Source organism: Phycodurus eques, chromosome 14 (assembly GCF_024500275.1).
Source record: "Phycodurus eques isolate BA_2022a chromosome 14, UOR_Pequ_1.1, whole genome shotgun sequence".
In the NCBI taxonomy this organism is placed as follows: Eukaryota; Metazoa; Chordata; class Actinopteri; order Syngnathiformes; family Syngnathidae; genus Phycodurus; species Phycodurus eques.
The window spans coordinates 16,468,756-16,492,625 of record NC_084538.1 but is presented as its reverse complement, the minus strand read 5'-3'; the positions used below and the strand labels follow the sequence as shown (position 1 = coordinate 16,492,625).

Here is a 23,870-nt window from a genome sequence, read left to right as displayed (position 1 = left end):
ATGTCGGCAGATAAATGCTGTATTTGGCAACCAATTAAGTGCGGCCACTGCCATCGAGAACGCGAGGTCCGTTCAGGGACACTGCGTAAATGGGAGTGAATGTGCTCTTCGGTGATTCTTTTGGAATACAGTACATAATTGTAAGAATTACAAAGAAAATTATTATTTGTGGCAGAATGCTTCAGTTAAAACTCTGTATGATCACACTGTCATGATATGGAATATATTTTGTTTTGTAATATAAGAAGATAGATTACTTTGTTAATATAGTCAGCCAGCGCTGCGAGGAATGCAAAGTTATCAATGTCCTGTTCGCCATCGTTCCTCTCATACTGTGTTGTGTATTTTTGTTTGCACATTAAGGACAAAAGTCCTGTTTTTGTTTTAATTCCTCATTTTAAAAAATACCAAGGAAGTTTTTCCTCATGTTTTTGAGACTATCGGGGGAAAGCTGCAGCTGTCTATGAGTGTGCACTGAATGGACACTTGCACTTTCACCCACGACTTTCGACTTGAGATAAACACTCACTAGTATACCACTAATGAGTGCTGGTGTTACAATATGCTTAAATAATTCCGAGGATCATCTCTTGGAGCGAGAGCGGTGGTGGCGGCCTGCGGAGGGCTGGCTAGTGGAGCATCCCAGTGGCGGCCGCCACCGGCCAGGATGCAGGTTCGCGAAGTGGAGGTCCACTAGCAGTCGATGCCGGCCCGTAGGTCAGCGTTTCCTGCGACGGAGGCCGGTGCGAACAACAAGGCGCCTCATGCCCAATCGACGCTCAGACCATTGTAGCAGCTACACTGTAACCTACACTGTAAGCACCAAGTTGTTTCTGCATCCCTTTCAGCGCAGCCTTTTGGTCATGTGGGCCAGTCAACCAATCAGTGTATTTTTTGTGACGTACCCACACAGTCACATGGGTTATGTGTCCAATCGAGTGCGTTTATACTCTTAAGGAGGAAGTAGAGCACTGCATTCATGCTGTAGCAGCCTGGATAAGCGGTGGGGCTGCGTATAGCCGGCCCAAAACAGAATTTTAAACACGACGACTCATTATTTTATACCTAGACAAGACCATGATGATATTGAGGCACTTTTAATTTCGTGATATGGCAGTATTGTGAATATTGTTACATCCCTAGTGAGATGACATACCTAAATAAGTTGCAATAAACAGAGCCTGCATGTGATTTATTGTTCTCAAATATGTAGCGGAACTGTGACGCTTCAGGTTATGGCCCTATTGCATTTTCCAGATAATAAATCACATCTAGTCATCAACAGGCTTGTGTTGCACAATTTATTTAGGTATGTCATTAGAATATATTTATTCAAATTTATTGAGATGTACCTGTATATATACTGTATTGGTGTGGCTTGGCAGTGCCACGATGGCTGGCTGCATCTCGTTTACAAACCCGGAAAAGGAGCCTATATTTTGTGTGAACTAAAGCTCATATGTATTTTGACTGATTGTTGATAGACCTGTGACAACCCTGTGGGATATATTCCAGCCACCGGAGGCTTTAAGCTGAAATATGTTCGCGACAGGGATATGTAGGCATAAAAAAGATGTGTGGTATTTGACTGATAGCGGGGGCATGGTTGTAGCACATTAAGTGAACACACCCACAATGTTCAAGAGCAGGAAGAAAGGCTTGATTTCTCATGAAAAAGCCTCATTTTGTATACTTAACGATTTTTTGAATCATTAAATTTTTGCAGGGTTGTTAACAGCACTTCTCTGTGGCGTGTCAAATTTAAATTTATTTTCACTTTACAGGGACTTTAATAGCTTAAATGAGGTAGCATTTCAACCAGCTTAATCATTTCAGGGAAAACATAATAATGTTCAACATAATGCATTGTAAATTAGTCTCGTGAATTGACTGACATAATATTGGAACATGTTAAACATGTTCCCCTGTTCAATTTAAACTGTTGTAAATGCAGATGAAGTATACATATCTCAAATCTGCTCAAACTATACACTATGACACAGATAAAAAAAAAAAATTTCCAGTTACTCATTCTAAAACATCAGGATTTTTTTTTTGGTCACTAAAGTGTGAAGTTAGTCACTAAAATTTAATAGGAATATTGTTGAAAGAATACACACCTATAATAATAAAACTGCTAAAATATCAATAACTTGCGGTTATTTTCACACACACAAATGTACAAACCCACAATGAAAACATACCTCTTGGCAGAGGAATACAACATATCCATTTACACCATGGTGATGGAAGAAGAGGAGCGAAAAGAGTGTTTTTATTGCGTCTAATCCATCTCTCCTGTATTGTGAGAATGTATCGATCTACATAACAGATGGCAGAGCATCCCTTGGCAGCACCAGATAAGGCACAATGGGGCAGTCGATTATAGCCATTGGACAGGTTTACACTGTTTGATTCAATTAAGACTTTTTTGGTGCGTGTTTAACTCCCACCACAAACATGCATCCTCCACATACCTGTAATTTATATGATGCCATTGGACGTAAGGGGGTTAGCTCATATGTCTAATGTATGTAAATGAGGGGCCCGCTTGGTCACAGTAGAGCAACTCGGGGTAAAGCCATGTAAAGGCTAATCCCTTTCAGTGCACACATGCGCTTGCACTTGGTGGAGAGACGGAGAGAGAAGGCAGGCTGGGCCTGTCATCTGAAACAGTATTGTGTGTGGCAATGTAGACAGTACGTGGATGAATCTCCCAAGCAGACCTTTGAGCACATGGGGGAGGGATTGGCAGCTTGATGGTGAAAAGACCTGAACTAAACAGCTGCGACACCAAAGCCCCCAAAGAGCTTCCCTCTATGGAGAGGTGGAGAGACAGAAAGGGGTGGGGGTGGGGGGAACAACCCACGGCTGTGCTTGACAACTAAGTGACTACACTTAGCATAGCAACAGTTCTTGGAGGGTAACACAGACAAATAAGCACACTGTAGTTAAGAGGGGCCCATATACACCGCACGACAATTTGGAAGGACATTGATTTGAATTATATCCTGGAAACAGCCCCTTGTCACTAACTCTTACCATTTCCATATTCATATAACTGTCCCCATAAAATGCATGTTGTACATATATATGCAGCTTTATCACTACAGTTCACCTTTACACAAAGGTTCAAATTTAAATTGGTCCCCACAAAGGCATATAGATGCCTAACACGCCCGCACAGAGGGGTGGTGCAGCTGGCTGCTGAGACAGGAACGGAGAGCAGATGGAAAAGCTTGTGCAGAACACCAGTAAGCCAAAGAGGTCTAGTTCAATGTTGCTTTTGCAATGAATCGGCATTCTGTTAGGCATTACAAGCACACACTGTGCCAGGATGAATTGAAGGACAAAATTTGTTCTTTATATTGGAGGTGCAACAATTATTTTGACTATTTTGATAATTGATTAACTGTTTCGAGACCTTGTCTCAAAATTTTTCAAATCCTCGAATTTCAGGCTCTCAACAGAAATATTTGCAGATTTCTGTAGTCCTACATGAAAACAAACTGATTAACTTTGTGTTTCATCAACATAACACATGTGCAAACATCTGCTTTTACTTTGGAAAATAAAGATCAACATTCTTGCCTATTTTCTGAGATGTTTTACGGCCCAAACCAGTAACTGAATTATAATCAATTTGTTTGAGCATTTTCTGTACTGTCATTTCGAAATAATGTCCTGTTTTTGAAAAGAGGGATGGAAATTGATGAATGTTCTTTTATCTGGTTATCGATTAATTGAAAAAAAAAGCAACCGATTAATCAATTACTAAAATAATCATTAGTTGCAGCCCTTGATGGGTATTTTGTTGATATTTGGCTGCTTGATTGCTAATGTGAAAGGAAAGAAATGCTTTCAATTGACATTTGTAATTAAAGCTAGAAAAGAATAAATGGAGGGTCTTGTGGAATAATTACTAGCCACCCTGTGTCCATGGAAATATACAGATTTCAGCCCAGATATTGCAATAATATTGTCACACCTTTCTTGACGGATTATTTTCAATGAAACCCAGAGGGGCATTGTTGTTTGTGTTCTGATAGACAGCCAATCATGTCGACTGTCTTTGCTTTTATAGCAGCTTCAGTCGCTCGCATATTAAGACATATTCCATTCAAATCAGCAGGACAAGCGTTTATGGTCTGAGCTTATCAAATGGACAAAGGGTTCTGTTTGAATAATTGGACCATTTCTTATCAGGCCTGACATCCTTACAAAGATCTGCCGTTGACCACATCTGCCCAGACAGGAGGCAATGATTAATACGTCATTCATTTAGGCCTGAAGCTCCTCAGGGTCAGAGCAAAAAAATGAAGGCTCCGAGGGATGAATACTACAAAATTTAATCTAAATGATGCACATTAAAATCATCGGTAGTAGAAGGATAGTGAATATTTATACATTCGACTCTAGATAAAACACACACAAAAAAACCTACTTCGGCTATGCTAAGTGCCCCAGTAATGTTGTGTCACTATAATGTTAAATGAGGCATAGACAGGACGTCATAGTGAGTGGTGTCTACTTATAGTGGCGAGCCTATGTGGAGAGGTGAAGGTCAGAGTGGTCAGAGCTGAAGCTGTTCAGTTTGAAAAGATTACATAAATCTCAGAAAACAATGACAAATCCTAAATCGCTAAATGGTGTCCTGCCACCAAGGTGACAATGACACTACCCACCCTGTAGATGTAGTCCAGCAGTGGGGCCTTGCAGGATGTGTGGTCCTCTGGCAAAGATGAGGTAATAGTTTCCAACAGCAGACTCAAGGGAACAGCCATGCACCAGTCCAATAGACATAGCAGTAACGACACCACCAACTGAGGAAGTTAGGAATATATTTTACAAATGTTAACATTGACAAAAATTTAAATGACATCAACAAACATTGTTCAAGAAAAGAAAATTGGTTTATGGAAATAACGAATGAAACAACAGGGGTAAAGAAGAAAATTGAAGAGAATAAATCTCATGTGTGAAAACATTTCTCCATAAATGCACCATTCTAACATGAAACAGTAGATAAAGGTTCTTCAGATCTCAGCAATTTACTTTCCAACATGTACCTTTTTGTCGGCTTCCACTGTTGAGTGCTCAGCGCTCGGCAACAAAAAGGCTATTGTGGCCACAAATATCTGCAATGGGACAAATAATGGAGAAGAAAAAGAGTGACACAGTGTTCATAAGATATTCTAATGTGCTTCAAATGGCACACTTTCCGCATCCATCAATTTTCTATCCCGCTTATCCTGCTCAGGGTTGCAGGGAACTGGAGCCTATCCAAGCTGACCACACCCTGGATTAGAGTCACAAGTCAATCACAGGGCACATATAAACAAACAACCACTCGCACTCAAATTCACACCATCATTGACTGGGAACTGAACTCTACTGTGTGCATAGAACTCAGCCAAGTGAACCACTACACCATCAGAAACTGAATATTACCTCAATGATTTTCTTAGGCAGAGTTGGCTCCACATTTTGGAGAGGCTCCCAGTGAGAGATGAGCAGATGAAACACGTCACAGGCTACCTGTGCCACAGCTTTGTTTCCGAACTGGAGGAAAAAAAAAAAAAAAGAACGACAGTTATAAGTAAAGGTAAGACACATGTTTTTGTTATATGATCAGGGGTCAATCTAGTAAATTATAACAATTAACTTATTATATCCTATTGTGGTCATAACGTTTGTTCACCGTGTGAGTAGAACAAAATGTATTCAGGATTTCTTTCATATATAGATGGTGAATCCAAGAACCAACTGCTTGCAATTACTGACAGCCATCAGATTTTTCTGTTTGCTTGCTTCCCAAATAACAAAACTCTGTCGTCATCACAGAATGAAGCAATGATTAGTGGAGAAGAAATTGCTATTTGTTATAACGCTCACATTCCTTTAATTTGACCCCAGGTATCTCAACAATCTTGGTTCCGGTTTTTGAAAATGTGCAAGTCACTGAGGACCTCTCCTGGACCAGCAACATCTCATCACCGGCCAAGAAAGTTCACCAGCGTCTCTACTTCCTGTGCAAGCTGAGAAGAGCCAGAGCCCCGACCCCCATCATGTCCTCGTTCTACAGAGGGACCATAGAGAGCATCCTTACCAGCAGCATCACTGTGTGGTACGGAGACTGCACTGCATCCTGCCGCGAGACTCTCCATCGCATAGTTAGGGCAGCTAAGAAGATCATTGGAACCTCTTTTCCTTCCCTGCAGGACATTTAAAGCCCCCGCTTCACCCGCAAAGCCCTCCGCATAGCGGGAGATGTCACCCATCCATCGCACAGCCTCTACAGTCTGCTGCCATCAGGGAGGAGACTGTGGATTCTGCGGGCCAGGACCAGCCGACTTAAAGACAGTTTTATTCATCAGGCTATCAGGAAGCCGCTCTACCCCCGCTACCTCTCTTGTCCTCTGCCCACCTGAACTCTGAACTCCACGCACATGCGCATGCACACATACACGCACACCTCCCCACACTGCCTTCTAATTTGTAAATGTCTTTATGTGCCTTGGTACTCAGACTTTGCCTGTGTTTCACATGTCTCCTAATATTTGATATTTGCACATTTAATTTATACTTTTTATACTGTATATACCATGGTTTTATTCAGCTTCTTTGTACTGATGGGTATTATTTATACTGTTTTAAATATGTTTTTCTAGCACCGTGGGCCCTTGAGTACCATAATTTCAATGCTCTGTATGTGGTACGCATATTGTAGAATTGACAAAAAAAGTACATATCATGCAAGTGATGCCCTTTGAACACCGTTGATGGGACGAGCCGAAAATCACGACGTATAATAATAGTTTACCTTCATGTAATTGCTGGATTTTTTTTTAGGTGTTCAGTAAATATAGACACTGTGACATTAGATATGAGGCACTTCAAATAAGAAGTTTGGGTATATAGCTGTAATGACCAAGACTGACTAAGTTCTGTGCAAGATCACATTTTGAACATTTTGGTAGATAATTAGCATAAATTCATTTCCACTTCTACTCAAGCCTCATTTTCTCCATACTCATCAAAGACAAGAATTGACCAGTGACCATCTCAACCCAAATGTGAATTTCTTCAGTGATTTGAAATTCTTTGTTCAGAAATAGTATTTCCTATTTCTTCCAGCTGAATGCCTCTCAACATGTATCAAGGGTAGACAATGCAATGAGTGCAGAAATGGCCAAACACAAAAAGAGGCCCTGAGAGTTCAGCACCTGCTTTTAGAAAAGGGACTGTCAGTGCCACTCTTCAACCCCCTCCCCCTTACAACACACTCTTTCCCAGCCTATACCCTCTATTTTGGGGCTGGCGGAGTCTGTGTGTCAAGTTGTACAGGGGAGTGATTACTGCTCCATTAGAGATGGAAGGGGGGATTGCGCGAGCAGGAAGCTGGGAGATGTAGCTGCTTAAATTGGCCCACATCTACAGAGACAGAGAGCAGTCTCAAAATTACACCACCACACAAGTCCCTCTCCATAAAGAAAGAAAAAGCCTCAACTGGTTTTCCGGATCTCTTCAGTCAAAGGAAATAGAGGACTGTTACAAAAATACCCATGAGTGAAATTAGTGGACTGATTATTTTAAACAATCAACATTATTTCTATAAAAGTTAATAAATGAGTTGGACGAAAGCAATGCACAATGTAAAATGTCCAGGCCTACACTATACATTTACAGACACAGTAGCCAACAGTGATTTATTCTGGCCATGAAATACATACAATTTCTTTTATAGTTGAAATAGTCCTCAATACCTCAATATTAAGGGTGTAACGATATTTGTATTCGAAACGTTATGTTACAAACCCGTACTGTTAAGCAACTGAAGTTGTAGATCAAGCAAGAATGGGACAAAAAAATCCACCTACGAAGCAATTAGTGTCGTCATTTCCCTGGAAAGGAAAGGCGATGTAACACAGTGGTAAACATGCGCCTGCCCCAGCTTTTTTGGAACGTGTTGCAGGCATCAAATTCAAAATGAGAGAATATTTGCAAAAAGAACTAAGGCTCATCAGTTTGAACATCGTTTGTGGCGTATTTAATTGAATATAGGTTGAAAAGGATTTGCAAATCATTCTGTTTTTGTTTACATTTTACACAACATGGGTTTCATATACATGTTTGTACAAACCCCATATGTACACTACCGATCAAAAGTTTTAGAACAGCCCAATATTTACAGCTCTTTTAAAATTTAAATTTATGCAGTTCAATTTCTTGTTTTACTCTGAAATGAAAGCACAAAACAAAAACTATTCAAGTGACAAATGAAATCATGGAATCAATCTCATCAATACTCATTAAAGTAGCCACCTTGAGCAGCTATAACAGCTGAACACACTTGTGGCATTATCTCTACAATGGAAATCAAATATTCAGAAAGTTCTTCCCCACTCTGTTGTGGAAGTTCTTATAACTGTGTGGCACTTGTAGGTTCTCTGCCCAGTTTAAAGTTAAAGTCTGGACACTGTGCCTTTTTGTATAATTTTGAAACGTGCATTATTTTTCGGTTTTGGGTAACCTTGCCTCGTTTTTTCAATCCCTGAAAGTTCACCACTTATCTTACATTCTACCAATTCAAGCTATTCATTGGACTTGCAACTACTTGACTTTAAATTTTTAAAAAACCTGGAAAAATTGCCCTATTCGAAAACGTTTGACCGGTCAAACGACAGTCTCCGGACTTTAACTTTAAACTAAATTAGAGGTTGTAATGTAACAGAATGGGGAAAAAGCCAAGGGTGGTGAATACTTGCAAGCCACGGTATAGTGTACCAGTACATCGATAATACACTATACATTGGAACTGCAGCTCTGCTTTATAGACACTCACTTGGCCACTGACCTTAAGTGTTACTCCCAGGACGTTGATGGCGTCTTTCACCTGATCATGGATATCTGCTTGCATCAGTTCCTCGCACACCCACAGGCCCAAGCTGCACACAGCAATACACCTGGAGTGCAAAAAATATGAACTTCTACAAAAGTAGAAACAACATCTGGTTCAAAAAGAATGGCTTCACACAGCTCATACAGTCAGCTTGTCTATTTTCTATTTCACATCCACTGGCACTGTGCATTACACGGTCTCAACCTTAAAAACGTAATTTCATCCATGTAATTACATACCTGGCCCCTTCACGGTGTTCCTTTGTTGCAGCCTCAAGAAGGATATTGACAAGATAATCCTGAAGCAAAGCAAAGCAAATGTATTCATATAGCGCATTTCATACACAAGGTAATTCAATGTGCTTTACATGATTAATAGCATTTAAAAACAAAGAAAAAACACCTTATAAACATTTAAAACAAAGAGAAAAATAAAATTAAAACAGCATACAGTCCAGTGCAAGAAAGATCATTTCAAAGTGGAAATGTTCTAAAAAGCATGAGAAAAAAAGAAGAGTTTTAAACCTGGACTTAAAAACATTCATACTTGTCGATGACGTCACTTCTGTTGGCAACTTACTCCATTTGTGTGCAGCACAACTGCTAAATGCTGCTTCACCATGTATGCTTTGAACTCTGTGCTCCACTACTTGACCCGAGTCTGTATCTCTCAGAGCCCAACTAGGTTTATTAGCATTTATTTGATGTATTCAGTACCTAAACCATTTAGTGATTTATAGACCAGCAGCATAACTTTAAAATGTATTCTAAAGCTGACTGGTAGTGAAGAGACTATAGAATTGGATTAATATGTTCTGGATGGATGGATGGATGTTTACTGCTCTTTTGGGGAAGTCCAGTCAGGAGACCATTAAAATAGTGAAGTCTACTTGAGATAAAAGCATGGATGAAATTCTCTTGGCCTGCTTGGCACATGCAAGCCTTCACTCTGGATATGTTCCTCAGCTGGGAGAAGACTGTTTTAGTACTTGATTTGATATGTATGTCAAAGTCATATATGAAAGTCAGGTCGGAATCTATCAGTACACCAAGGTTTCGGACTTGGTCTTTCGTTTTTAAAGAGAATGACTCCAGTTATTTACTAACAGCAATCCTCTTTTCTTTACTGCCAAAACAATGAATTGTTTTGCTGTGGTGTAATTGAAGAAAATGTTGGCTCATCCAAATCAGTTTTAGACAGTGACACAACACTTAAATTGAACTGTAGTTATCTGGAGAAACTGCTAGACATAACTGTGTGTCATCTGCATAGCTATGATAGTCAACATTAAGGTTCTGAAGAATTTGACCCAAGGGGAGCATATACAGGCTGAACAGGAGGGGTCCATCAAATGACCCTTGAGGGACCGCATAGGTCATTCCTGTTTGTTGAGATTGAACACTTCCAATGGTTACGAAATAACTCCTTTCCTCCAGGTAGAACCTGAACCATTTAGGGACTGTTCCATGTAGTCCAACTCACGTTTCCAACCTGTTCAGCAGTATATTATGATCTACTGTATCAAAAGCCGCACTGAGATCCAATAAGACCAAAACTGACACCTTTCCCGAGCCAGTATTCCACTTTATATCATTTAGTACTTTGATAAGAGCTGATTCTGTACTGTGATGATTCGTAAACCTGATTGAAATTTGTAAAAAAGTCCATTTAAATTCAAGAGATTGCTGAGTTGATGAAAAATAAATTTCTCAACAATCTTTGCTACGAAAGGAAGATTCGAGATGGGTCTATAGCTTGCTAACATGGAAGCGTCCAGCGTTCTATTTTTTTTTAGAAGCGGATTAAACTCACCTGACTGAAGTGAGCAATCTATTATTTGCTGCAAATCAGCTGGCACAGACTTCACAATAGTTTTGAAAAAGTAAGACGGTATTGAGTCAAGAAGTCTGAAGTGCATACACACATTATCAGATCATCGTTTGCGCCTTCTCCTCACACAAACTCCATTGGTTTCAATGTATATCCTGTGTTTGTAGTCACTCATGGTCTGACAGCCTTTATAATAATGAAAATACTCAAAATAATTTCCCACTGAGTGATTTACCTTGATATCCTCATTTCCTACAAGAATGTCACCAGAGCCAGCGACACTCCGCAGGACTGGAATGTGGACGTAAAGGTTTGGGAAACACACTAACGAGCCAAGAATTGTTTGAGCTTCCATCCTGGGAGCCTAGCGCAGGCAGAAAAGATACTAATCACATATACACAAAGGACTTACTCAATAAAACACCAAGGAAATGCAATTCAAAATTAAATTGAATATCAATACTTAGCAAAGTTTATATTTGGTGTCCATAAATTGTAGTTAGTTAAGGTTAATCAATAATGTGTAAAGTGCAATTCACAGTTTGGTTATAAATACATTATGATTTTATCCGGTCACCTTGTACAGAACGGTACAATGAAAGACAATTCTTTTTCAACCAATCAGTGAACTTCACTGTGTGTAGATCTACCCTACCACTGGCATACCACTGCATTTGGGACCCCAACAAAAGGGGTCACTAAAGTAGCATTCTATGAGATACGGTACCGTAATTTCCGCTGTATAATGCGCAGCCATGTATAACACGCACCCCCAAAGTTGACCTCAAAATTCTGGAAAAACCTTCTACCTATGCATAATGCATTTTTACAATGCATGATTTTGCGTCTACCCATATGATCAAAACGAAGTATTATCTGTATTTTGTTAGGTTTTTTTCAAAGAATTATTCTGAAGTTAAACACTTGGTTTGAACACTTAATCCTTTTTATAATTTACTTGCTCTTATTTTGAAATTTACAGCCCTACTATTATTTAGTAAATAAGAAAACACACAGTTGTGCTCATATGTTTGATTACCCAGGCAGAATTTGTAAAATGGGTAGAATTCTATAAAGAAAACAGGCGAAACACATAGAATTTTATTTTAATCGGATTCACATTAAATGGTCAAGCATTTCAGAAAAGTATTATTATTAAACAAAACATAACCATAAATAAATTAATGATGGTGGTTGTTCAGTCATCAGTCATATTTAAAAAAAACCAACAGTATTTCACAAATTCTGCCAGAGTATGTAAACTTATGAGCACAACTTTACATATATATATATGCAGTCATACGTACCCCTGTCATATTGGAATGAAAGCGTAGGCTACCCGTTTTTTTCTAACCACTAGGTGGCGGTGGCATTTTGGAATGAAAGTGTACAGCTTTTTCATAACCACTAGATGGCAGCATACATTTATAAAATGTGAATGGTTTTTCCATTTGCCCCTTTACCCATGTATAATGCGCACTATTGACTTTTGACAATTTTTGGGGAGCAAAATGCGCACTATACACGAGAAATTACGGTAATTGTTTTGGTACGCCTTTACAAGTTTTGGCATAAATAAAAATTAAGTATCAACAGTTCTGCTTGGGATAAACAGGATTTAAGGATATGAAGAGATGCTTAAGCCTGAGTGTACCTCTGAAGAGTCACAACTGAGGACTCGGGCAGCAGCAGTGATGAAATCTCTGACCAGCATTGTGAAGCCTGGCAGGCCGAGGAAGAAGAATCTTGGAGAGCAGGAACGAATAATGGTGTTCAAAGCATCCTGGTGACAAAAAAAAAACATCAAACACCGCTCACTTTTATTACGATATCTGTATTACTGGGTAGCAACAACTGAATTAATGTAGGCATAACAAACTTGAGGAACCAGAAACAATAGAGTTGGAGTTAAACAAGCTTGGTACATTTTGCATGGACAGATTTTTGGTTGGAGTCGGACTAAGAAATGCTTTTCAAATGGGTCACTATGTGCGAGACATGGTGGGGAGACACACACACACGCACACACAGGTAGGCTAAGCATTTTAAGTGTGGAAAGGACAGTACAAGTCAGATCTCAGATCTCGTAGAGAAAGCCGGCAGAACAAGAGAGGCAGCAGATGGAATTCCCAGAAAGATAAAGGGGGAAACAAAAGATTTTAACATTTGTGAATCACACTTATGTACACAGAAAGGCAAACCAGTAATTAAAGCTGTAGACATGGTATTGTTTTGTTGAGCTACAGGCAGCTCAGTGACAGATGGGTATTCTTTCAACATTGGCATATGCTAAGCAGGTTGCATAAATTGCTCAAGGATGTGCAGTGTAAAAAGCAGCTTGAACAAGGCTGAAAAGGCAAAAGGAATATATGATAAAGCAGTAAAATACCGGCTGGGTTTGTATCATGGAATACAACGTATGAGTATGCACTAAGTGTTCATTCGCTTGCTCTTATCTTACACTCACTCATGCATGTGTGTACAAAGGCAAGGTCCAGCCTGAAAACACCTGTCTTCTTGGCTATAAACCTGTGCAAATCCCACAGTTCAAACATCAGGCTGTTTATGTCTGAACCAACAGGGCACCTCAGCAAACATAAAAACATACAATTTTTCCCCACTCTCTTGGAATACCGTACCACCTTTCGATTGTCACCCATAACCCAGAGCTTTGACAAACACAAAGTACAGCTGAATTGAAAAGAACAAGAATAAACACAAAGGTAATAAGCAGGAAGTGATTCCAACAAGACACACTGCCTGCATAAAATTGGTGGGGAGAGCTTGAGGGTCCATTTTACCGTCATTTTGTTGGTAATTGACCTCTGAAAGATAATGTGCAGTGCAGTCAGAGGTAATTAGTGAGCAACAAACTGTTGCTTGATTGCCTGAACTGAGCATTTTAGACAACATGAATTGAGAAGGCAAAGTGTTTTCTGGTGCCTAAACTTAAGGAGTGTATAGAAATGGGAATTGAGGCCCGCGTGGCTCTATGTTGCCAGAAGGAATGGTCCCCGTATCAACAAAAGAAGCATTAATGTACAGTATCTCTGAATAGAATCACCTCAGACCTTTTCATTTGACCTCATTTTAAACAGAGTACACCCTGTCCACCTGCCAGCCTCCGGGGTGACAGGGTGCACTCTGCCATTACATCTGCCAGTAAAATACAATTAGTTTTCTACAGCCCCATTCTATAAACAATACATGGATGTTTCCAGCTTTCAATGAAGAAAAAAAATCAACTAATGATAAAAATGGATTTGCCCCGTACAAGCTTGTAAAAATCATGTGAAAAATATCTGTTCAACTGCCGAAAATATGTACCTGGACCAAGTAGAAGAGCAGGTACTTTTACTTAATATGTTGCACACCAGAAAACTGACCTCTTGGATGGATTACTGCTGTCATGGTATGTCATGTCTTTATGAGAATAGAGTACGAAAGACTATAAGGACAATGGCCCTGACCTTGTCCCTCTTGTCAGTTGAAGGGGCAATCCCTCCAACGGAACTGTCATTTTGTTCTAATCTGAATTTAATGGTGACAATTTACACTGGGATTCCCCCTAATTATTTACAAAGCATGGGTATTTTACAACAGCTTATGTCATGATGTTGCTTTATCTGTGCTAAAGCTAAAAGGCTATATTATTAATGATATGTTGAATTATCTGAATACGCCAGCATAACTCACATTAAGTAATTTCAGGACTGCCATTTGATAGTCATCTTGAACATCTGCACGAACGAGATGACTCCAAAAGGTATAGATAATTTATATACACATCAAAATATAAGCTTTTCCTCTTTTTGGGTGGGGTAGGGTGGCTTAGAGCAGGGGAGAAGGGAGGAGGGGTTGAGTAAGAGCCACTTTCTTATGTTAAGCAGGCGTGCGGCTATCCTCTATTGTGTGGCGTGAGGACTCTTTTCTCTGACCAATTTGAGCATGCCTCAGTGGCCAGCCTGGCTCTGGCCCCCTGATGCATTATACAGAGCTGTAACAAAAGCGAGAGAATGTTGCCTTGTTCCTCAGTGTGCCCCCCTCATTGCTCCACTCTACACTACGATCCACTGGCTGTGCTCCCGCTCCTTCACAGACTTAAACACACACACGCATGCACGCACACACACACGCACACACACACACACACACACACGCACGCACACACACACACACACACACACACACACACACACACACACACACACACCCTGCCCAGTCTGGGCCTCCGGCTGGCTTGTCAGTCTAGGAGAGTGCGACAGACGTCAACCCTTAATTAATCACGAATACGCGGCAGGGGCTCAAAACATTATTGAACGATATTGAAAACATTCTAATAAGCTTGTCCTACTGCCAAGGTGCAATAGAAACCCAGCCAGAAGGGCAACTACACATGCACACACATACTTGTATCCAAAATACCCCCTATCGACACTTTTATCCCGTGCTTTGTTTTGGGGCGGGGGTAGTTTCATTCATCTCCACTCTGCATCGTCTGGAAGGAGTGGAGCTAGGCCAGATTTAAATATGATGAAGGATCTGATAAAAAGAAGACCGGAAGATGCCAGAACAAAGCAGAATTCTTCAACATAGCAGGTTGGCAGGCAGTTTTTCTTTAAAGGACATCAAAAGAGAGGACATTGTGCCGACTGCTTTTACTGTAAATTTGCAGCCTCACTAAGTTCATCTTGAATCTACAATATGGACAAAAGGTACTAGGACACCCGGCACTTACGCCTATACGAGTTGAAATGGAATGAACAATATATAGTCGTCCCACTTTGCAATTTTAATTGTTCACACTCTGAAAGAGCGTGATTCTGTCTGTGAAAATGTGTGCGGTCAGAAACTAATGCTTGGATTGAAAAAGACTGAAACATAATCACCATTTTCATGCTACACTGAACAAAACTAGAAATGCCACACTTGTTTTTTCTCGCATTTTTCATGTGCTGAACTCAAAGAACTAAGACTATGTACACAAAAGTCCTATTACTCTCAAAATAATGTTTAAAAATTTGTGTTAGTGAGAACTTCTCCTTTGCCAAGATAATACATCCAAGCGTCTCAGGGTTATGGTATGGGCTGGCGTATGTTAGGGACAACTGAACATAGGTGCATTTTATTGATGGAATTTTGAATGCATAGAGATCAGTGACAAGATCCTGAGGCCCATTGTTGTGCCATTCAATCCACGACCAACACCGCATGTTGCAGCATGATAATGGATTGCCCCACGTTGTAAGGATCTGTACAAAATTCAGGGAAGCTGAAAACATCCCAGTTCTTGCATGGCCAGCATACTCACTGGGCATGTCACGTATTGAGCATGTTTAGGATGCTCTGGATCGGAGTACACGACAACATGTTCCAGTTTTTGCCAATATCCAGCAACCTTGCACAGCCACTGAAGAGGAGTGGACCAACACGTCAGAGGCCACAATCAACAATCCGATAAACTCTATATGAAGGAGATGTGTGGGCCAAATGGGGGTCACACTAAATATGACTGGAACTGCACATTTTAGAGTGGCCTTTTACTGTGGGCAGCCTAAGGAACTACCTGTGCAATAATCACATTGTCTAATCAGCATCTGGATATGCAAGATCTGTGAGGTGGATAAGATTTAGCTTGGCAAAGCAAAAAATTGCTCACTAAGAGATTTAGAATTGTGACCAATATTTGAAAGAAATAGGTATTTTGTGTGCAAAAATCTTCAAGTTCAGCTAATGATGAAAAACAAAATGTTTTGCATTTATATTTTTTTATTCAGTGTACTAGTATATATACACCAGGTGATGAACTGAACTACAACAAATTCAAATGAATGAAACAAAACGTTTTTGTCAATGTAGCATCATTGGCAAATATAAACCCTTGTTTTCCAGAAACGATACAAAGTGATAATTTGGGATTTGATGGTGCACAGTCAGCATCACAGAATGCTGCTACGGTGGTGCTACCTGCTGGTCATACCTGATCATTGCTAGTAAAGCCTTTGTGCATGATGTGGTAGAGGTGCACCAGGAAGTCAGTGTTAGGGAGGACATCCTGCTGTCTGGTCATCATCTCACAGATCAGCTTATAGGCCTGAAGTTTGCCTGCTTTGTATTCTGCTGGTAGCATGGTGGCCTGTGAGGAATATGGGGAAGAAAGTGAAAAGGTTTCTAGTGAAAAACGTGAAAGTCGAATCGCTCTTGCACCTCAAGAGACACTTTCGTCAATTTTTTCTCATTAAATTTACCAGAGCTCATTGAAGTCAACTTATATTCTTCGTTATACACAAATTATTTTAAAAGAAAAAAAAAGGGCAAATTGTACATTTTACAACTTTGCAAATTAAGACATAATTGCCCAAACTAGTGAAATCCAGTGTAAGAGCTGTATCAAACATTGCACCTTTACAAAAATTATGATAACCACACAGACAAAATTGTTGGTGAAGAAAGGTCATAATAAATGCAAATTTGCTAAACATTAAATATAGAAAACCAGGCATTAAGATAGCAAAATGTTTTTGGGGAAATTTTTATTGTATTACACAGCATTCACTTGAGTTGCTCGTGAATTTTTTTCTTTATTTAATTTAAACTATAACATTTTCTGTTGCATATTTTTCGCACAATACTTCAGAGGAATTAGTAACGTTGACTTGTGTAGTCAAAGGTTATTATGTTGCTGGTTACCCTGAAGAGCCAGGAGGCGAACATACGGAGGGGAGGAATGAAAGCAGGCTGGGGAGGAGAAAATTGGTTGTCCACACTGATTCCAAGGTTGTCTCGAATCTGTGAGCACATAATTAACATTGAGCAGTTAAAACAACCAATAAGAGTCAATTCTGGAGGAAATGGTTTGTGATGAAGTTCAGCATTTTTAATGATATGAACATTTGATTGGCTTTCCACTTTACCTTAGCAAGTTTTTGCCAGAGCTCATAGAGATAAGAAAACACTTTAGCATGGATTTTGGGGCATCTGATGTTGTTGACATCTCCAAGGATACCCAAAATCCTCCGCCAAAGGACAAAAGCTGAATCAGCATGCCATCCTGTCAGGGTCCCACCCGCTATTATGCTGACATCATCAGTCAGACACTCGCTGCTGTCTGCATGGTCAAAAAGGAGAAAGAAAGCAGAAAAGGAAAGTTTTAATTTGATGATAAACTTCATTTTGGCAGCAACCAGATTTGTCGCTGTGACTGTCGCAGTGTGAGTCAAAATGTTTTTCAATGAGATATAGGATTTAATCAATAAGTGCTGAATGACATTCAAAGAGTAGAAGCAATTTATAATGTAATAAGTTTGTACAGTGTTATCATTAAAAGGTTATCATGCCGTCACTAGTTGATTAAATCCTTGTCCACTCAAGTGCTGAGTGCTGAGCTGTAAAAATACTTTTGGAAAACATACATGATCACATGCAACAGCCAAATAAATTCTTCTGGATTTGTAGGAAGACAGCGCCACGTAGTGGACAGCAGAGCAGTGACGAGAGACGAGGTATTAAATGACGGAACAGAAAATAGTTCTAGTCCAGCGCGTTAGGTAAAGCTGAAGTAATTTATGCAACCAATAATTTAAAGAAAGATTTATAGTTTAAATCCAATGAAGCAACAGATGTACGTATGAGGGTAAAATTATGTAAAATGGCAAAGTTGAGGCTAAAAAGTGGAGCGCATGAAGACTCTGATGAGCAGCAGCTATGGAGCAGTACCCAAGTGGTGTGGCATATGTAAGACAGACTGATGAATGTTGTCATCCAGGGGGCAATCCTGCGAACACTCAGTGTGCACCACGAGGGCTGGGGAGGCGGGGGGTTTCTTAGGGTAGTGGAAGTGGTTGTGGTGTTGGGGAGGGGGTGAAGAGTGGGGAGAGAGCGCACACTCGGGACCTATAAACAAGGGACAGGGATAAAATTGGGTTTGGGGAGGTGAGCAGAATGACAAAGACAAGAACTTCATGATGATCACAAGCAAACAAAAAAAATCACAATCGTGGAAGGGTCAGGAAAAAGTCTCACTTGAGCCACACACTGACTTTCTTTACTTTGTCATCATTCATGCTGCAAAAATACTAACCCCCGTCTTTACAAAGCAAGCTAAAAAGAAAGCACCTATTGTACAACAGTACTACAATGAAAAGGTATTTGCCACCATCTCAAATAAAAAAAATTCCAGTTTCCCCACTTTGATGTTTAAGATCATCAAACAGAAGTAAATATGAGACAAATAACCCACGTATACATAAAAGGCATTTTTTTAATGGCGATTTTGTTTATTAGGAGAAGAAACTTTCAAAGCTATCGAGCTTTGTGTGAAAAGGTAATTGCCCTTCTGTTGAATCATGAATGAACTGTGGCTAATCACATTTTTGGGAATGTTGAGTTAATTTTCACTGACCACACCCAAGCCTGATAATCTCCAAACCTGTTCAATCAAGAAATCACTTAAATAGAACCTGGCTGACAAAAAGAAGTTGGCAAAAATAAATAAAAAAAAAAAAAAAAAAAAAACCTTTAACAAAATGCTATGATCAAAAGAAATCCAAGAAGAGATGTGAAATAATTGCCATCTACAGTGCTGCGAAAAAGTATTGGCCCCCCCTTCTCAAATTCTTAGATTTTTGCAGTTTCCCCACTTTAAGATCATCAAATGAATGTAAATATCAGACAAATATAACCCAAGTGCACTTCAAATTCTCTTTTTAAATTATTTCATTTATTAAGGAAAAGAAACATGATTCGGTTACCTGGCCCTGTGAGGAAAAAGTAACTCCCCTTGTTTAATCATTAATTAATTGCAGCTAATCAAAAGTTTTGGTTAATTTTCACTGATGGTAAAAGGACTGTGCTTTATCTACACCACAGATGTCAAACTGGTGGCCCGGGGGCCAGATACGGCCTGCCACATCATTTTATGTGGCCCACGAAAGCAAATCAAAATTGCTCATTGTGTTCTGGTGTAATACCATTGAGATTTTTGCAAGCATTTTTTTGTTACCAATCCTACTTTGAAAAGAAATGTAATACTCGAAAAACATGTTTTTATAGGCTTTTGATTTCAAAAATGGTGTATACTGTATGTAATTACAGTATATGAGTATAATATATATACTCTATATGAGGTAATCTTTCATTTATATGGGTTCACAGTTGTAGCGGCCCTCCGAGGGAAGTCATAACTATGATGTGGCCCGTGACAAAAATGAGTTTGACACCCCTGATCTACACCATCACAGTACCCAAAGCGCTTTACAAAGCCTCACATTCACCCACTCACACACAAATTCATACACTAATGGGCGACTGCTGCCATGCAAGGCACTGCCAGGCTCACTGAGAGTAAATTAGGTTTCAGTGTCTTGCCCAAGGACACTTCGACACTTGTGGAGAGTTGTAGCTGGGATTCGAACTAGTGACCATTTGGTCACTGCACAACCTGCTCTACTTGTACTAAGCCACAGCCGCCCATTCACTGATCACACACAAGCCCAATTAACAGGGTCTGCCAAGTACAGGGATATCCTGGATGAAAACGTTCTCCACAGTGCTCAGGACATCAGACTGGGCCGAAAGTTCACCTTCCAACAAGACAATGACCATAAGCACAGAGCTAAAATAGAGTGACTGTTCTTGAATGGTCCAGCCAGAGCCCTGACTTAAACCCAATTGAGCATCTCTGGAGAGACCTGAAAATGGCTGTCCACCTACGTTCACCACTCACCCTGACAGAACTGGAGAGGACCTGCAAGGAGCAATGGCAGAGGATCCCCAAATCGGATTGGAAAAAATGTTCTGTTAAATGAGCAAGTTATGCCATAATTTCAATGTCCATGCATTGTCTTTGAAGGAAACATCGACCTTCCCAACATGGACGCCACGTATAGAACGCGCTGGCGTATAGTCCTCATATCTACGGTCAGAACCGCAACACACATTTCCAGGTGTGTTAACACTAATCACCAGATAATGCTTGATTTACAACCCTGACACAATCTATGAAATGACAGTTGAGCACATGCCGATGTTTCGATTCCTCCTCTTGAATTACTCTATGTTATGCGTCGGCACTGACTCGGCAGGAGCTTTTAATGGTGCGTACTGCATAGCTATTAGCTAAATAAGCTAATTAGACACGTGGAGCTATCGCTAGCTAATTGAATAGCAAAGAGTTTTTGCCAGTGTACAGTATCTGTCACGATATGAAAATTCTCCGTGAAGTATCTTATGCCAAGATAGGGCGTGTTCATACGTGGTGTTTTTTTTTTTTTTTTAACATGTATGGTGCAGAAACAATTTACATGACCTGCAAAAACTCAAAATCTTGCAAATAATATTTTATTTTGAGTCAAACCTAATTCAAATTAGAAATTTTGCAGTGTGGGTGTTTATTTTCAGTTTTCAAAAAATGCTGGAACTATCAGGTCGCTTTCGTTGCCATAACTACATCTGCTAAATCTAGTTAAATGCTAGTTTACATTAGGACACCTAATGACACACTGTTTGCAAATGTCTGCTTTTCAATAGATAGGACATATTTTATTTAAAAAAAAAAAAAGAAGTCAGCCAGGTGCAGGTGAGAGACTGTAAAAAAATATATTCTTGCATGATGAGTTTGTCTTTGTTTCTTTTTGGTGTAGTTGTTTTATAATGTGCTGAACAAATAGATAAAAATATATAATAATAATAATAATATTGATAATAATTAGTTAATAATAATAATTATTATAGAGAAGTTATTATATTATTATTTTTGACAATAATAATAATTGTTATTATTATTATTATTATAGGTCTATCTGGTCTGGCAATTACTTTTTCACAGAGTCAGGTAGATTTGAGTAGTTATTTTTCCCTGAATAAAAAAAAAAAATCCCAATTTAAAAATTGCATTTTATATTTACTTGGGTTATCTTTGTCTGATAATGACATTTGTTTGATAATGTTAAATATTTAAGTGCGCAAAAACTAAGAATTTGAGAATGGGGCAAGTACATTTTCACGGCACTATATATCCACTTTTCTAATGAGTCCCCTGCAGTTAAATCATGAAAAAGCATGTTCGGGTGAGCTTGTATGTGATTCGTCACCTGCTAAAGCCTCATAGTGACTGAGCAGCAACCTGCGCTGGCTCTGTGGGTCAGTGGTCACATCCATGTGGGTTGAATGGGTGGACTGACTGTCAGCCTCCTCGTCAAACACCTGCCAGGTGATTTCAGTTTCGTTGAGGTAGCCATTTGATGTCTCGCTGCTAACACTCTCACCTGGGAAGGGAAGAGAAGGCAAGCAGGTGTGGTCCATCAGATGGAACATAATGTTACTTTAGTATTTAAGGTAAACATTAAATCAATAGGTCAGATAAGGACATAAATAGAGACTTTAATCTAACTTTTCTCTCTGAGCTTGGCCCTTGCGTAGTGATGGTACCCCTCAGCATTATTTTCTGTCTCAGCTGGACTGCTGCTTCGGCGGATCTGGATCTAGGAGCACGAGAAAATATAAAGAATATATTGCCATTGTCATTCAGGCCATCTCTATACCTATGATATGTCTTTACAGTACAAATAGTTTACTCACAACTGGCGGTTCACTGCCCTCTCTCTTCTCATATGTTCCGCTATCAGAACCACATGAAGTAGGTGAGTGCTCTCTCTTCTGGGCTGGAAAGTGGGACGCGAGATGAATAGAGATAGAGATAGATAGCATAAAAGGTGGTGAAATCAACATACGCTCATAATGTATTTACAACTCTATGACTTTCTTCTTGTCCAACCCAATTAAGAATAGATAAGCATGGTTGTAGAATATAAATAAAGATAGCGATAGATAGTAGAAAAGGTGGTTAAATAAACATATGCTCATAATGTATTTACAATTCTATGACTTTCTCCTTGTCCAACCCAATTATGAATAGATAAGCATGGTTGTAGATGACCACATCGTATCCTGCCAGGCACCCTCCAACTGTTTCTCTATATTGTCGCAGTTGGGCAGAATCCTTCCATCACCAAACTCACTACTTTTCAGGAAATTAAAATAATGGCATCTTGCTTTAGTTGCCTCATTGTTCAAGTTGGTATTATACCTTATATAGCTTTCATATACCGCTGCACACCAACATCAACACAACACTACCCAAAAAAGTCATTTTAAAATCGCTAATTTTAATACAGTTGTGCCTTGAGATACAAGTTAAATTCATTACTTGACCATGGTCACAAATTAAAACACTCATATCCCAAATTATATTTTTCTATTGAAATGAAAAAAAAGGCCATGAATCGGTTCCAACCTTCTCCAAAGAAACCAAAACAATTGTTGTAATGTGTGAAGAAAAATAGCACTTTTATATTGTACTTTATAAAAATATATTGTAAAGAGATACTTCAATAGAATTAAAAATAATGAAAGAGTTTTTGTCACATTGCATCAAGTGAATGTTGCTCCTTCTGGCGTGCCCGCCTTGGCCGCATGGACACACAGACGGATATACTGTTCATTAAGGCGTTACTATGAATCTCACTGACTTCTAGGCAGGACAAGCCCGGCTCCACGCAGTCCTGCATGGATGCAGCAGCCAAATCATATTGCAGTGAGGCGTGTCATGCCTAGAGCTCCCGTGGGATTTATATTAGTACAGCGCAAAGGTAAATACACATGGTATAAATTTATTTGCTATATATTTAGTTTGACAGTAAACAAACAGAGTAGCAATAAAGAGTTTGATCTCTCTTTTTTGAAGAATTGTTCACTAATTGCCAAAGTGTCGCTATTGTGAAGTGAGTTGAGTTAACTGCCACCATACAGTGTTTGTATCTCAAGTTTGAACTCACAAGTTAAAGCAAAGAATTCAACCGAATGACGACCCGTATCTCGAAAGAAATCACAAGTTAGGTCATTTGTATCTCAAGGCACCACTGTACACACACACCCACGCACGCACACACACAAACAAAAATCGCTAATTCATAATGCTGTCATTGATTACAATGGTACGAAAACATCGCAGACCCCAGCTGTTGACAGCAAGGTTTGCGATCATGTTGACCCCCCAACCAGATAAAAAGCCTTAAATACTTTACAGAAGCAAACAAAAGTGGTTACATCTGCATAAATTTGTCATAAAATGTGGGCTGAT

General features: G+C 39.5%; 1 protein-coding gene across 12 annotated transcripts in view; it reads right to left on the bottom strand.

Moving 5' to 3' along the window:
- ralgapa2 (Ral GTPase activating protein catalytic subunit alpha 2) overlaps window positions 1-23,870 on the bottom strand; it is a 131,617-nt gene that overhangs the window by 55,123 nt on the left and 52,624 nt on the right. For 8 of the 12 annotated variants that reach the window (XM_061695388.1, XM_061695390.1, XM_061695393.1 and 5 more), the window contains 14 exons: window positions 22,310-22,392; window positions 22,122-22,212; window positions 21,823-21,996; window positions 18,449-18,625; window positions 17,647-17,840; window positions 17,423-17,521; window positions 16,713-16,868; window positions 12,387-12,515; window positions 10,968-11,096; window positions 9,142-9,200; window positions 8,846-8,966; window positions 5,452-5,562; window positions 5,070-5,138; window positions 4,686-4,823 (listed from right to left, as the gene is read on the bottom strand). In XM_061695388.1, coding sequence (XP_061551372.1) covers window positions 4,686-4,823; window positions 5,070-5,138; window positions 5,452-5,562; window positions 8,846-8,966; window positions 9,142-9,200; window positions 10,968-11,096; window positions 12,387-12,515; window positions 16,713-16,868; window positions 17,423-17,521; window positions 17,647-17,840; window positions 18,449-18,625; window positions 21,823-21,996; window positions 22,122-22,212; window positions 22,310-22,392 — 1,730 coding nt within the window. The remainder of the gene's footprint in view (window positions 1-4,685; window positions 4,824-5,069; window positions 5,139-5,451; window positions 5,563-8,845; window positions 8,967-9,141; window positions 9,201-10,967; window positions 11,097-12,386; window positions 12,516-16,712; window positions 16,869-17,422; window positions 17,522-17,646; window positions 17,841-18,448; window positions 18,626-21,822; window positions 21,997-22,121; window positions 22,213-22,309; window positions 22,393-23,870) is intronic. The other 4 variants (XM_061695389.1, XM_061695391.1, XM_061695400.1 and 1 more) reach the window with 2 other exon arrangements.